The 15646-nt window shown below is 51.3% G+C and overlaps 1 protein-coding gene across 4 annotated transcripts in view; it reads left to right on the top strand.

Moving 5' to 3' along the window:
* IGSF9B (immunoglobulin superfamily member 9B) overlaps window positions 1-15646 on the top strand; it is a 125613-nt gene that overhangs the window by 82798 nt on the left and 27169 nt on the right. For 2 of the 4 annotated variants that reach the window (XM_025190747.3, XM_006135118.5), the window contains exons 17-18: window positions 1395-1440; window positions 2938-4575. In XM_025190747.3, coding sequence (XP_025046532.2) covers window positions 1395-1440; window positions 2938-4575 — 1684 coding nt within the window. Of the gene's footprint in view, window positions 1-1394; window positions 1441-2937; window positions 4576-6238; window positions 6285-15646 lie in introns of all 4 variants that reach the window. The other 2 variants (XM_025190750.3, XM_089773391.1) reach the window with 2 other exon arrangements.

The following is a 15646-nucleotide window of genomic DNA, read 5'->3' on the forward strand; positions in this document are numbered from 1 at the left end:
TTCTTGGGGAAGAGAAGCTGCTTGCAGACTCCTTCCTTCCCACAGCCCTCCAGTGGCTGGTTCTCAAGTCACGTCCTTCTGAGGGCCACCAAGACCAGTTGCTTGCATCACTGGTGTTTCATGGACCAGACAGTGTGAGAAGGATCTGGTGAGGCCACATCTGGAGTATTGTGTCCTCCCACTACAGAAAGGATGTGGACACATTGGAGAGGGTCCAGCGGAGGGCGACTAAAATGATTAGGGGGCTGGAGCATATGACCTATGAGAAGAGGCTGAGGGAGTTGGGTTTGTTTAGTCTGCAGAAGAGAAGAGTGAGGGGGGATTTGAGAGCAGCCTTCAACTTCCTGAAGGGAGGTTCCAAAGAGGATGGAGAGAGGCTGTTCTCAGTAGTGACGGATGGCAGAACAAGGAGCAATGGTCTCAAGTTACAGTGGGGAGGTCTAGGTTGGATATTAGGAAAAACTTTTTCCCTAGGAGGGTGGGGAAGCGCTGGGCTGGGTTCCCTAGGGAGGGGGTGGAATCTCCATCCCTAGAGGTGTTTAAGTCTCTGCTTGACAAAGTCCTGGCTGGGATGATTGAGTTGGGGTTGGTCCTGCCTCGGGCAGGGGGCTGGACTTGGTGACTCCTGAGGTCTCTTCCAGCTCTGTGATTCTAAGGGTTGTATTCTTAGATGATAGAACTGGTGTGTCCAAGCTGTGGCTCTTTCGCAGTTAAAGTGCAGCTCCTGGAGTCTCCCCATGCTGCTCCTCACATTCTTTGCCAATCAGACTGGGAGAGGGAGCTCATGAGTCTGCCCTCTGGCAAGATGGCGGGACCAGGGGCTTCTGTCCTGTACTGAGGTGGGGGTCTCGTGGTGTTAGCTCCATGGAAGGGGGCACCAGAGCTCAAGCCTTCAGCCAGGTGCGCCTGCCCAGCAGGTACCACCCCACGGCAATGAAATGCCAAGCCCCCGCGGGCGCTGCCCTTGGGCATGGTGTGAGTGTTCTGCAGCTCCTGAACTTCTGGTATGTGGCTCCGAGGGTCAGTACGTTTGGCCCCTCCTGCTATAGAGAATCTCCCAAAGGAAGTGGCAGAACCCCCCTTGTTAAGTGATGGAAGCTGGCTCTGGAACAAGGAATGCAGGGAAATTCATACTGGCTGGGCCTGCGGAGGGTGGACTCTTATCTCTAGTGTGTATAATTCAGTGACCACAGGATGGATAGGAAACTGTCTGGAGTTGTTTGTTTGTTTGTTTGCGACTATTAGAGCACTAGATCAACCAAAATCTGGCTGCCTCTTGAGTCTTTTTTTTTTTTTTTTCCCTTGATGTTGATGTAAGATTTCTGTTGCCTCCTTTCTGCCTGGTTGTGCCTTTTTAGCGTTCTCTCTTCACTGCCCCTTTTATTCTTTTCCAGACCCTCCTCTCTCGATAACCCACTGCAGGAAGAGTCTGGAGTCTCCGTAAGTATCTCTGCCTTAGAGATGCCACTCAGGCTATGTTTTAGCTGGTAGATTTTTGGAGGCACCTTTTTATAGGGATGCTACTCTCATGACATGGAAATATCTGACTTGAAGTGTCTCAGCTTTGGTGATCCTAGTGTCTGATGTGTTGGGTGTCTCCCTAACTGTGTGGAACGAAATAGTCTGCAGGAGACGGCCTGGCTTTGGAGCAGAAGCAGAGGAAATAGTTACCAATGAAGCATGCCTGGGAGATTTCCCAAGGGAGCAGTGCTGGATGTCTGTTTTGAGGTGGAATTGTAGTGCCAGTTTTGAAGTGGTTCCTTAAAAGAAGTGTTGGATCATTAATGCAATTTCACTGTGTCTAGGAATATTTCACCTTGCATTTTTTTCCCCTGTAACTGGGAAATGTGGAGTTCTACGAGCAACTCTTTTTGGCCTTGAAGATTCCCCCAGACTCCATTAAAGACCCTGGATCACTGTGTCCCGCTGGTCTCAACTCCTCTCGGAGCCCATCAGCAGTGCTCAGTGTCTCCACCAGCAAGGGTAGCTAGAGAAAGGGGGGGGTGTCTTTGTTGTGAGTGTAACCGTGTAGCCTCTGATCACCTCATCTGAAGCTTCTGGCGCATGAGGCAGGACTCCCGTGCTTACCCTGACACTTGGTGTTTTTTATCCTGTTCCACTGGTGTCGTCCCCCCCCCCCCCCCCCGTGGGCTCTCTCGTTTCACTGAGAAGGTGGCACTTTGCAATTTCCTTGCCCCCACTATCCCAGCTGGATCTGCAAGGTCTCTCTTGAATCCTGTTTGTCCCAAGACGTCTGGGTAGGATAGGTGAATTCCGAGCAGCTGCCCCTTTCTCCCTTTGGGAGCCTTACTAACCCTTACCTTCCAGGCTTGTGGGAAATGGATATGTGTTTTTTCTTCACATGTTGGGAGCTGGGATCAGAAGTTGCCAAATTTTGCAAATGGGGATGGTCTTGTGCTGTTCTTCCCCAGCTGCAGGTGAAAGCACTAGGAGTGAAATCACATGAGGGAGAACATCTTATTGAGAGGTTTCCCAAGCTAGTTTTACAAGAGGCTCAGATGAATCCAATGAATGTACCAAGCAGTGGCCTTGTTGTCATTCAGTCCTACGGGCTGGTGAAACAGATTTCAAGGAATTGCAGTGGGTTGCCTGCTCCAGGGGGGATGAGGGAGCATGGAACATTTCTCTGTTTGGCACTCGGGGAGAAGTAGCAGCCACCTGTTGGTCTTATCTCTTATGCCTGTTCCTTCCCAGCCCACTCCTGGGGCCTGTGTTAGAACCATGCGAGCTTCTGCCACTGTAATAATGCCCCCACAAAATTCTTCCAGGCCGCCCTCTTTTGGGAACGATTAAGGCTTTTTCCTTTTTTTGTGTCCAGCTGGCCTGAGATCCTGCTGGGCAAGCCCTCCAGATTTTTTCTCCTCTCCCCGTGACCATCCCCCCTTTTTGTTTTGGTTTCTCTCCTCTATGGTCCAGGTTGTCTTCCGGTAAAGTGAGTCCCGAGAGCATCCGCACGCTCCGCCCCCCCTCGGAGTCCTCTGACGACCAAGGCCAGCAGGGCAAGCGTATGCTGAGCCCCAGCAAGGAGAAGGAGTTGTCCCTTTACAAGAAGACCAAGAGGGCCATTAGCAGCAAGAAGTACAGTGTCTCCAAGGCTGAAGCCGAAGCCGAGGCTACTACTCCCATTGAGCTCATCAGCCGTGGGCCTGATGGCCGCTTTGTCATGGACCCTTCCGAGATGGAGCCCTCACTAAAGACCCGCCGGATAGAAGGCTTCCCCTTTGTGGAGGAGACAGACATGTACCCTGAGTTTCGCCAGTCCGACGAAGAGAACGACGACCCCATTGTGCCCACATCTGTAGCAGCCCTCAAATCTCAGCTGACTCCTCTCTCCTCCAGCCAGGAATCGTACCTTCCGCCACCAGCATACAGCCCCCGATTCCACAGGGGCTTGGAGGGCACAGGTGCTCTGGAGAGTCGCCTGCAGGCCACTGGTCAGGCCAGACCGCCAGCCCCCAGGCCTTTCCACCACAGTCAATTTTACGGTTACCTCAGCAGCAGCAGTCCTGGGGAGATGGATCCTCCGCCCTTCTACATGCCAGAGGTCAGCCCCCTCAGCTCTGTCATGTCCTCCCCTCCTCTACACCCCGAGGGGCCCTTTGGACACCCTACCATACCTGAGGAGAATGGAGAAAATGCTTCCAACAGCACATTGCCTCTGACCCAGACGCCAACAGGGGGCCGGTCTCCTGAGCCATGGGGCAGGGCTGAATTCCCTTTCAGCGGCCTGGAGGCATCTCCCATGATATTCCCTCACCAGCTCCACCAGTGCGACATGGCAGAGTGTGTGCAGCCGATGGCCTGTCTTCCTAGGGGCCCGCCCCCCTCCTCTCTCCAGGTCCCTGCGTCCTACCCTGGCATTCTGCCCCTGGAGGCACCAAAGAGTTGGACTGGCAAGCCACCTGGCAGAAGCCAACCCTCTGTGCCCACTACCACCAAATGGCAGGACAAACCTATGCAACCTATGACGAGTCAAGGGCAGCTAAGACATACCAGCCAAGGTATGGGCATACCCGTGTTGCCTTACCACGAACCGTCCGAGTCAGTCAGCCACAGTGGCACAAGCACATTTGGCCTGGACACCAGGTGGTATGAGCCCGAACCCAGACCTCGGCCTAGCCCTCGGCAAGTCAGGAGGGCTGAGCCCAGTTTACATCAGGTGGTGCTACAACCTTCGAGGCTTTCCCCTCTGACCCAAAGCCCCCTCAGCTCCCGCAACAGCTCCCCGGAGCTGACTGCACGTGCCAGACCGCGGCCGGGCCTCATCCAGCAAGCGGAGATATCGGAGATCACCCTGCAGCCCCCCGCAGCGGTCAGCTTCTCCCGCAAGTCCACCCCGTCGACCGGCTCCCCGGGTCAAAGCAGCAGGGGAGACAGCCCCAGCTACCGACCTGCCATGGCTTTCACCTCTTTGGCCACTGGCTACCCCTCCTCTCAGTGCCCCTCCCTTCCTGGGGACAATATGGATGTTTTTGGACAAATTCCTTCTCCGAGGAGGGCTGGGGAGGACATTCTCAGACCTGAGCCTACACCGACAACATTATCCACTTCAGGGTAAGTGTTTGTTTGAATCCTTTAGCTGCCCTTTATCTGCCTTTCCTGCCCTACCCCCACCTCACCCACTGCCTCCAACTCCCTCCTCCCATCATCATCATCATCATCCGAAATCATAGGGGTTGTCTGGACGCGCTGCAGCATCCCTTTTGGAGGTGACTTCCAGTTGGCACTGGTAGGACCCAGCTCGGAAGAGACTCTCGCTGCCGGCACTGTTAGGACATGGCTCACGTTAATGGGTTAAATAGGCAGAGGAGCAATCGGTCATTCACAGTGTGTTACTCGACAACAGCTGCTCTTCCCCTCGCAAGTCTCTTTGGAATTGGGACGGCTGTGTTTTCGGATGTGCAGAGAAGGGCCCACCCGTGCCAGGAGCTAGGTTAGGGGTCTCACTACCTGTGCTTTGTTGGGTCACCGGCAGTTTGCTTTTTTATTTCCTGGCTCTTGACTTTCCTGGAAGATTTGAGCGTGCCCGCTTCTTTGGCTTCTTTCTGCCCTTCCCCACGAAGTCTAGTGACCATTAACGAATGACAGAGACGGCCCCAAAGGTCACCCTGCCCTCCATCTCCAAAAGCGATGCTGCAGTCCCACGACTCGGGCGGGAAGCGGGTGCAAGGACTTAGTCCCATGAACAGCATGCAAGGAGAAGAAATTCACCTGAGCGGAAAGCAGGAAGCTGCCGGTATTCTCAGATCCTACCCTAAAGAGTGAGGCTGCTGTGCTAAACTCCAGTGGCTGGTTTTCCAGGTACCAGGGGTGCGCCAGGCAAAGCGTCTTTCTGTTTTTCTTCTCTTTCCCTCCGTCTCTGCCTCTTTTTCTTCTTTCCCTCGTCTCTTTCGCAGCATCTTAGAGCCTGTAGGCGTTCCTTCCTTCCATCCCTTTGTCTTTTTTTGTTTTCAATTCTATTTTTTCACATAGCGGGGGGTCTAACCTCTCAGTTCCCTCAACTCGTGGAGCTTAGAGATGAATGGCTTGAAGTAAGAAGTTCAGGGAAGTGGAGAGAAGAGCTTGGGTCAGGCGAGGAGGAAGGATGGTGTGTCGCCAGCTTTGGCTGAGGTGTCGGGAAAGCAGCAAGGTTTGGGGGTGGGAGCTGGCTTTTCACCCTGCGGTGCTCCCCTTGCATTTCACTTACTCTCTCTGGTACCTGGAAGCTTTAAAGCCTTAGAAACCCAATTAGCCCATTCAGCACTGCTGTTGGTTGCTGGTTTTAGAAGACTGGGTGAATGGGTCAGAGAGGGATGCTACTATCCGTGGTGGGTCTGTACTAACAAAATCAACCTCAAATCAATTCTATTGTCTTTCAAAAACATATATATATATCTCGTGTGTGTATGAGTGTGTGTGCATATATATATATGTCTCCAACCAATCTGCTACACCAGGACACCTTGGTGAGGCCCAGCAGGTATAGGGAATCACAGGACAATGCTTGTCAGAGCACTGTGGTCTGCGCTTGTATGCAGTGTTTTCATCCGCTTCGTTGATTTCTTTCTTTTTCTGTTTCTTTCCCCTTTTTGTTTCCAGCCTCATTTGGTTTGGGGCTTTTTTTTTTTTTTTTGGCTTCTTTTCCCACTTCTCCTCCGTTGGCGTTTTTGACGTGCTGATGTGTTGCGGAGCTCGGCTCCTTGCGGGTGTTAACTGCTTTGTTTTTGATTAATCTCAGCTATCTGGGCAGTGTTGTCGAGACAAGCTTCTCCTCAGCTCAATAGGTAAGGGTGATCCATGTCCGAAAGGATGGTGTGGGGGCTCTCGGAGGGTGGCGGGGAGTGGGGCCTGGGAGGGGCTTTTCCAATCCCATCTCTTCCTTTAAAGGGGAATAAGGAATTGTCAAATACTAGGACAAAACCTTTGCGCACACAGTCTCTGTGGCTTTTGGGTTTTCCTGCTTAGCAGTGCCTCAATGTTCTTGTGTATTCAGAGAGGCCTATTTGCAGTCGGGATACAGGTAGGAAAAACTTGGCGTGGCTGTGACTTGTGTGGGGCAAGCCCAGTGCAGAGAGTAGATAGCTCCTCATTCTTTATTGTGCAGGGAAATGCATGGTTGAGAGCATTGAACTATGCATTGAACCAGGATTGGGAGCCAGGAATGTGTAGGGTCTAGTTGCCGCTCTGCCACTGACTCACATGACCTTAGGCAAGTCACTTAATGTGCCAACGTCTCCACTTTCCTCCCCTGGCAGTGAGGATAATAACACCTACCCAAATGAGTTGCAAGAAATGGCCTGTGCTAGTGCTATAAATATTCAGTGCTATTAGAGAATTAAAGCTTTTTTTTAAAGAAATACTGGGTTCATCCTATGGATACAGATAAGAGAATAACAACACAAAATGGCACGTGCTCAGCAAGCACTAATAGCTGCTCTCAGTTTGACATCAACTAGCAAACCGATCTTTGGGATCATGATCTCATTCCATGAATTCATTAAAGGGATCCCCATTTTAGAAATAATTCTCCAATTGTATTTTAATAGTTGAGGTCCCCCCTCCCCCCCGCTTCATTCCCAAGATTCCTAAATTGTTTTAAACTGGAGGAGTTCTGGGCAATTGTCCCTCTAATCTTTCCCGTCCACGTGTGGAATAATTTTATGTGCACTGTGGCATGTGGGAATGTGCACCACCAGTAGAAACACAAAACCTAGCTGTGGGCGCTCTGCTAATCAGCAGGGTGGCATTGGAATCTCTCCTAAGTGGCAGCTCGGGTGCAGCTTACAGGGAACACTGGTTTTGTTTTATTTTGTTTTTCTTTCCTTGTGCCATTGGCAGCAGTACGCTGCGTAGCTTCAGCTCACCCGAGGAACAATATATCTTTGTTTTAAAATGGAGTCGGTTAATTACAGCGAGAAGCCTCAACTCTGATACTTTCCTTGGTGAAACCTTGCGAGATGGCTTCAAATCCAACAGTGAGGACAGTGGCTTAAGTAACCCTTGCTAGATTTCTCTGAGAAAACAGCTCTTGGCGATACTCTTTTGAAGGGCAGTTGCACAGATGAAGCAATGTCCTTATTTTCAGGCTCCTTTGTAGCATTTGAGCTTTCTCTTCCACCTTTCACTAAGTTCTTGTGTGCTCTTTTGCCAGTTACCAGCTCTAACGGCCCATTGAAATGACAGGCCACTACCAAGCAGACTGGGTACCGGGGAAGTAGTGTTCGGGTATGTCTACACTGCAGTGTTATTTTGAAATAGTTATTTCGAAATGACGCGTCTACACACAAAATGCATTTCAAAATAGCATTTTGCTATTTCAAGATAGCGCGTCCACACTGAGTGGACTCTGAATCCATTTAAGGCCGGCCGCAAGGCACCAGGTCAGGACTTGCTGTGTGGGGCTGCTGCCTGAGGCTATCTGAGGTCTGTGCTTAAAGGGACCCCCCCCCCCCCCCCGGACAGCCAGTTCTCTGGTTTCCCTGCTTGCTTATCTACCTCGATGAGAGATAGTAAAGCATTTTGTCTCTGCATGCTCTGGTTTCTCTCACTCGGGACACCACAGCACTCTATAACATGGAGTGGACCACAAGTTGTATGATTCTAGGTTGTATCAACAGGTGTGTTGTAAGCAAAACTCGTGAAGTCATTCTGCCGCTCTACTCTGCACTAGTTAGGCCTCAGCTGGAGTACTGTGTCCAGTTCTGGGCGCCACATTTCAAGAAAGATGTGGAGAAATTGGAAAGGGTACAGAGAAGAGCGACAAGAATGATTAAAGGTCTAGAGAACATGACCTATGAAGCCAGGCTTCATGAACTGGGCTTGTTTAGTTTGGAAAAAAGAAGATTAAGGGGGGACATGATAGCGGTTTTCAAATATCTAAAAGGGTGTCACAAGGAGGAAGGAGAAAATTTGTTCCTCTTGGTTTCTGAGGACAGGACAAGAAGTAATGGGCTTAAAGTGCAGCAGGGGAGGTTTAGATTGGACATTAGGAAAAAATTCCTAACTGTCAGGGTGGTCAAATATTGGAATAAATTGCCAAGGGAGGTGGTGGAATCTCCCTCTCTGGAGATATTTAAGAACAGGTTAGATAGACATCTGTCAGGGATGGTGTAGACGGAGCTTGGTCCTGCCTTGAGGGCGGGGGGCTGGACTCGATGACCTCTCGAGGTCCCTTCCAGTCCTATTATTCTATGATTCTATGGAGCCAGAGCTGCCCCTGGCCACTTTGGTACTTCTCTTGGAAGCATTGCTGCGAGCCTGACTGCACTTTCTGCAGGCTGCCATCCGAGAGGTCCAACGGGGGCTGTCTGTATCCAGGAGGCCCTGCAGGAGAGCTTCCGCCCTGAGGAGCACTAAGAGCCTCCTTAGTCTGCCCCACTGGGGGCTTGTGCCTCATTCCTCCCTCACGTCCTTCCACTTACCCCTCCCTAACCCCCCTTCCTGATGTCAAATAAAATACACGTATTTTCATGAACACAAACTCTCTTTATTTAACAAAACTGGGGGGGAAGGAATGAAACTCCGGTGAGGCTGGGGAAAGGAGGCGAGAGAGGGGAGAAGAGAAGGGAGGGGGGAAACCTGGGAGGAGGGAGCTGGAAGGGGGAAGCAAGGGGAAGAAGGGGGAGGGGAAGCTCAGGGTTGGGGGTCTCACTGCATCAATATGATTGTCATGCAAACCTGCTCCTGGGTTCGCATGTGGCCTTTGGTGGCCAGGCTGGTGGCTATCCTGCCATAGACGGCCGCGTTCCTCCGTCTAGTGTGGAGATCGTGGATGTTGGGGGCATCCCCCCCACTTGAATAAGATCCAGGATCTCCACCCTAGACCAGGAAGGCACCCGCCTTTTCCAGGTCTTGGCAGGCTCCTGGGAGCTGGCAGACTGATCCGGGGGAGCAGTGGAGGGCTGGCTGCCAGTGGCTTGTTTCTCATGTTTTGGAGCCACTGGTTCAGGGGCAGTGACTTCTGGCTCTGGGCTGGCAGGCTTGGAGCTGGCACAGGCTCTGTGGCCAGAGTCAACCCCTTTAAGGGCTCTAGGGATGGAGGAGGGAGAAGAGTGTCCTTGATTGAGGCTGGAGTGGCCACCAGGGTACCCTGGGAAGGCTGGAGGCCCCCTATTTTGATATAAGTGTCTATACAGCACTTATTTCGAAATAGCTGTTTCGAATTTGGCGTTATTCCTCTTGGAATGAGGTTTACCACATTCGAAATAAGTGCTCCGCTATTTCAAATTAATTTCAAAATAGCGGTTTGGCTGTGTAGATGCTAGGAAAGTTATTTCGAAATAAGGGCTGTTATTTGGAGATAACTTTGCGGTGCAGACAGACCCTTCCTGACTTGTTTTCAGTGCCGCTAGCGGAGAGGCTGCAGCAGATTGCCAGAACTTCACAGCTGCTGTGCCTGCGCAGCGTATCAAAGAGGCTTGCGGAGTGCAGCGAAACAGCGAAAGCTGCAAGGGGCACCCAAAGGGATACAGCCCCCCCCCCAGCGCTCTGTGAGGAGTGGCGGGGGATGGGAGAGCAACACGGGGTTGGACATTCAACCAGGGGAGAGAATGAGGAGTCATCCTGGTGCGTTCATCACACTGAGGCCCAGCTAGAGAATGCGGTAGACGGGGGTGAAGCATCGGGGTGAGGCAGAATGTGAGACTGGTCAAGAGAGCGGTCCTATTGCTTCCTTTGGGTGCATTACCCTTGGCGCTCCCAATCAGGTGGCTTCAGTCGTTCCCGCAGAGCTTCAGAAGCTCCCGGGAGGCCGGCCCTCCTTTCGGGGCAGTCTGTTTATCCATAGAATCGTTCTGTCCCACATCCCATCTCCTGCTCCCAGTACCCAGGGCCACCCTGACGCCTTTTCAAGCTTCTTGCACCAGTTCCAGGCAGAGATGTTCATCAGGGCCTATAAAAACCCATGCCCTGTAAAGATCTTAGCAGCAGCCAAGCCACACAGATGTCCATCGGCAGGGACCTCATGGCCAGAGAGTGAAATACAGCTTGTTCTAGGACTTGGGTACGAATGCACCGCAATGGAACCAGTTCTCCCTCCATTATTCCTAATAGGGAAGGCAGAGGGATAATAAATCCTGCACGCGAATGAGAAAAGAATCCCATAATCAGCACAGCCCAGTAATTCCTTCATGAGGGAGGATTTTAAAATGGTCAGTGGATCCGGGGCATTGGCGTTTTATACCAGACCAGCCAGGTTTTATGCTTCTGTAATAAAAGCAGAGAGGGGGAGACAGGCACGGTTTGCGCGCTCCGTGGTGGCCACGGATCAGTTTGGGGCACTGCTAGCAGCACACATGGGATCTCCGCTGCAGGGATGCGTGCAGAGCAGGCTGCAGGGGACAGGCAGACGGGGGCAAAGAGAGGGATACAAACGACTCTGCATGCTGGATCATTGATACTCCCTCCGCATGGCTGGAGCGGGATGGCGTTTGCAGGGCTGTATCTCTTGCTGCGTGAAGGGCAGGCGAGTTTTATTGAGGGGGGTGGGTAATGTATGCCAGGATGGAAATAGCACTAGTAACGTTCCCTGTTCTTTTAATGGAGCCCAACGTGCCGGGAATGTGTCTCCTAATTGGGAAGGGTTGGCTCTGTCCTCTCACTGTAGTAGGAAACCCAAAAACCACAGGGAAGGCAGGCGAGCAGCTGTCTGGTGCTGGCAGCCCCAGCTCCTTCCCTCGCCTTGGACAGCACAGTCAGTCCTGGGTCCTCCCAAAGCTTCCGCTGCCCTCTGGGTGCCAGTGGCAAAGCGACCTCCCTTCCGTGGGGGAGGAAGCTGCCTGCCTCCCCACCCCCCCCCCAGCGCGGGGAGGAGGTCTCCCCCTGGTTTTGAGTTTGAAACGAGTAGTTCCCCTTTAAAGACTCCATGTGCTGACCCTCTGCATGCGTTTCACGCCCACTCTCGCTTGGAGAAGTTGAGTCCTCTTGTCCGAGTAGTTTTCTCTGGTTTTCTTTGTCTTTTTTGTTTCCTCACTCCTGAGTTGATTTATTTTCCTTTTTCCTCCCTTGGTGCTCTTTTTTTCTTCTTCCTGTCCTCTCCTCTCCGGCCCCTCTTTTCCTCGCCCCTCTCCCGTGGTCCTCTCCTCTCAGCATGGCGAAGTCCATTGTGTAGATGAGTCGTGTTGTCTGCAGACCCGTAGAAGGGGTGCCATTTCCAGCGTTCTCCCTGCTCTTCTCAGCTCCTTCTCTCCTTGTGGTGGGGGTGCCTTGGCAGCTGCTCGGTGGAAAGGGCGTGTGACTTCTGTGTTTCTTTAGCGACTCTGATTTTGAAGCAACCTCACCTGGTCCCAAGTGATAAAACCACGGCGTCCTCTGGGATGGAGGCAGCAATCAATCCCACACAAGACTGGAGGGGAAAAGAAAACTCCTAAGCAAAGCCTCATCTGGGAACGGTAGAGTCCATGCAGCACACAACGGATCTTAGCTTGTTACGTTTCCTTACATGAAAGCACCCTTTGTAGCTCTATGGAGTTAATACTTTTGGAAGGGTGTAGGACCGAGTAAACCTGACCAGGATTTGAACCGGTGGGCTCTAGGCTGGCTAGATAAATTCAGACCAGCCCTTTTAGTTGCCAAGCTGTTGCTGAAGTTCTCTGCCTGTTTGCTCAACTGAAGAGAGGCAGGGATGTTTTCCTGGCAGGGAAAATTGTATATCGCACCCTAGGATCTTCCTGCCTCTTGTGCCGTGGATTCCCGTTCTGGCGGAGATGGGCTGCAGTTCTTCCCTAGGCTTCGTCTGCTTGTCTTCTGACCTCCTATGCACAAAGGCCTTGGAAGAGGAGCAACAGAGACTCTCTGCTGGGTTGGACCAGCGCAGCTCCTTGCTTAGCCTAGGATAAGGTCCTTCTTGCATAGTAGAAACACTTGTATCAGCTCCTCTAGGGAGCATTGGTGAGCTGTGCAAGCTTTGTAACACGCTCTTCTCTTTTAAACGCTGCCCTTTGCACACTCAGGAGCCGGCTGCTTTGCGCACTCCCTCCAGAACTGTGAGGTGCCTTCAGGAACTTTGCATATGGTTCTGACTCACTCTCATTCGGAAGTGTGGTAAATCGAAGCCCTAGAGAACTTCTCCATGAGTTCTTCTGACTCAAACTTTGTAGGGTCTGGGGTCTGTGTTCACTGCAGAACTTTCAGAAAGTATTTTTAAGGCCACCTTGCCTTGTTGTGACTCAGCGCTGCAGAGCAAACGAATGCAGGGACCGATTCCACATGCGAGTGTTCGGGATGTGCTTTGTGCATAGGCTGTTGCCCCAACCCTACAAGAGGGGCCAGGGGAGTGGGAGACCCTTTTCTGGTCTTGGAAAAAATCACAACCGGAGAGGTGCAGTTGACTACAGAAGTAAAGGGTGGCAGAGAGGGTTGGTGAGTAGCTGTTCTTTCTCCTGCCACCATCCACTCTATGGCAGTTGAGGTAAAACTGTGTTAATGGGTTTAGTGCATTTGTTATGTGGGGCCAAAAATGGAGGTGAGTGTGTGGGGAGGGAGACGAGTTTACCGAACAAATGGAGTTGGATTCATTTTCAGCCTAGTCTCTCATGTTTATGGTTCTAGAAAAATACCCATCACAGTTGCTAATATCCTCATAGAAGAGGAATGTAGCAGAAATGGCAGGGCTGCTGCATGGCCAGGCTGAGTGAGATCGGTATAGCTGTGTGGTAGGGGACCGGCAGTGGCACAGGATTGCTAGTTGGTTTAGGACTTAAAAAGCAGAAGCTGTTTCAGCCTGTTATGGAGGAGAATGAAAGGGCAACTAAAATGATCAGGGGCTTGGAACAGGTCCCCTATGAGGAGAGGCTAAAGCGACTGGGACTTTTCAGTTTGGAAAAGAAGAGACTGAGGGGGGATATGATAGAGGTCTATAAAATCATGAGTGGTGTGGAGAGGGCGAATAAAGAAAAGTTATTTATTAGTTCCCATAATACAAGGACTAGAGGACACCAAATGAAATTAATGGGTAACAGGTTTAAACCTAATAAGCGAAAGTTCTTCTTCACACAGCACATAGTCAATCTGTGGAACTCCTTGCTAGAGGAGGCTGTGAAGGCTAGAACTAGAACAGAGTTTAAAGAGACGCTAGATAAATTCATGGAGGTTATGTCCGTAAAAGGCTATTAGCCAGGGGGTAGGAATGGTGTCCCTGGCCTCTGTTTGTCAGATGGATGGCACGAGACAAATCGCTTGATCATTGTCTTCGGTCCACCCCCTCCGGGGCACCTGGCACTGGCCGCTGTAGGCAGACAGGCTACTGATCTAGATGGACCTTTGGTCTGACCCAGTACGGCCGTTCTAATGAAAGACCAAGAACGGAGCACCAGAAGTCACTTTTGGTCAGGACTGAGCTGCATTGACAGGACATTTGGAGAAGTTCACTGAGATCCTGCGTGCATAGAATAGCCACACACTTGCTCGTATCAGGGATGGAGCACTGAGGGTGTGAGCTGGGTGTGGGAGGACCACAAATGCTATCGTTGCCCATACCAGTTGTTGTTCAGCAGCAGAAAATGTGTGGCTCGTTAAAGAGCACCAAGTAGAAATGCTGCGGGAGTGCTAGCTTCTAAAATTAAGTTACAACCCTGCATTCACCACACATGTTGCCTTATTGAGAGGACTTTAACCATAGTGCCTTAGTTCTTATACATCTTAAATCTAGCCCCTCTGAGCAAGGTTAATTTCTCACTTGGTCCCAACAGGAGTGTGACGGACCGGGCCGTGTCTGGGCACAGCTGAGGGTGTCCTCTCAGGGCGAATTGCTCAAATCCGGGGCTCCTTACAGCCCCCAGACTGGTGACCTCTCCAAATAGGCCACAAACCAGTCCCACAGAGCGCTTCAGCAGCCTGCCTGAAGCCTCACGAGCAAAACCCCTCCAACACCCCAGCAATATCCGTGCCCCAGATGGCCCCGGGCCTCATACACAGGTGGGGGGTCCTAGCACCCAATCCCACCTACCCCGAACAAGTTCTGTCCGGTTCCAAGAAACCAGCCACAGATCCCTGGTCAATTTACCCTTTGGACCTTACCCACAAATCACGCTGGGCCAATCCTTTAGAATCTAAAACTAAAGGTTTATTAACACAAGAAAGAGAAGCATGAGAGTAAGGTTATTAAAGTACAGTACGTTACATGCACCGAATCTCCCAGTTCTCGATGCAGGCTCTAGCAGAAATGTTGCAGCTGCTGGTTTAAAAGTTCTTATTGCGCATCCTAAGATCAGGATGGGTTCACAGGTCTTTCGGGCCCTTCAATTCCTGCAATGCTGCCTCTGGGATGAAGTGCTGAGCTGAAGACAAAATGGCATCGACCACATGGCCTCTTTATACCTCCTTCCTGGCCTCTTCTTGTATGCAGCAGGTCACCTGGTCAGAGGCCAATCTCTGTGTTTCCTGCTGGCTGCTCTCAGGTGACAGCCCCCATTCTTTCGGTGTGTCCTTGGCCCATCAAGTGCCATTGTCCCACAGGGCCTGGCTAATCAGCCTGTCCATAGCAATGCTTAATCACATTCAGAGAAATATTCAGCTTCCACACAGATTACAGATTCCTACCTACACACACAGACATTATACACTCACATAAATAGCGTACATAAGATCAGCAAACAATAAGCTCCCATTCAATACCCCACATGGCTCCCTTTTATACGAATTTCTGGGGCCAAAACCCCCACCTAGGGGTGCAGCAGCGATCTGGCTGCTTCCCTCCAATTCGGTAATGTGACAAGGAGGGAATTGTGGCTTGTCTACAAATGGGTTTTCTCCTCTAGTGAAATTGATGGTTCCTGCTTTGTGGGGAGTTGCAGCTATTCCATCAGAGATAGTCTTGAGGCTCTGTCTCTTGGCACGTTCATCAAACCTTGAGGTGTGGGCTTGAGCGGTGAATATGAAAGGGGTTGTTTTTATATCCTAAATCTGATGGCTTCAGTTGCACCTGCTCTTTGTGCCAAATGCTTTTCAATGCTGTTAGCAAAATCAAGAAACTTTGCTAGTCATATCAGTGTCCTCAAAGTCACCAGCCTGCTGTATTCTAACTAAGCGTCTACTGCTATGAAAGCCCATTCCTACATCGGCCCCTCTTGTCTCCAGGTAAAGTCTCGCCATCCCGCTGCAGCCTTAGCACCAAAATGCAATGAGGGACGTAGAGTCAAGTAACAGGAAG

Source organism: Pelodiscus sinensis, chromosome 25 (assembly GCF_052426305.1).
Source record: "Pelodiscus sinensis isolate ZL-2025 chromosome 25, ASM5242630v1, whole genome shotgun sequence".
NCBI classification, from domain to species: Eukaryota; Metazoa; Chordata; order Testudines; family Trionychidae; genus Pelodiscus; species Pelodiscus sinensis.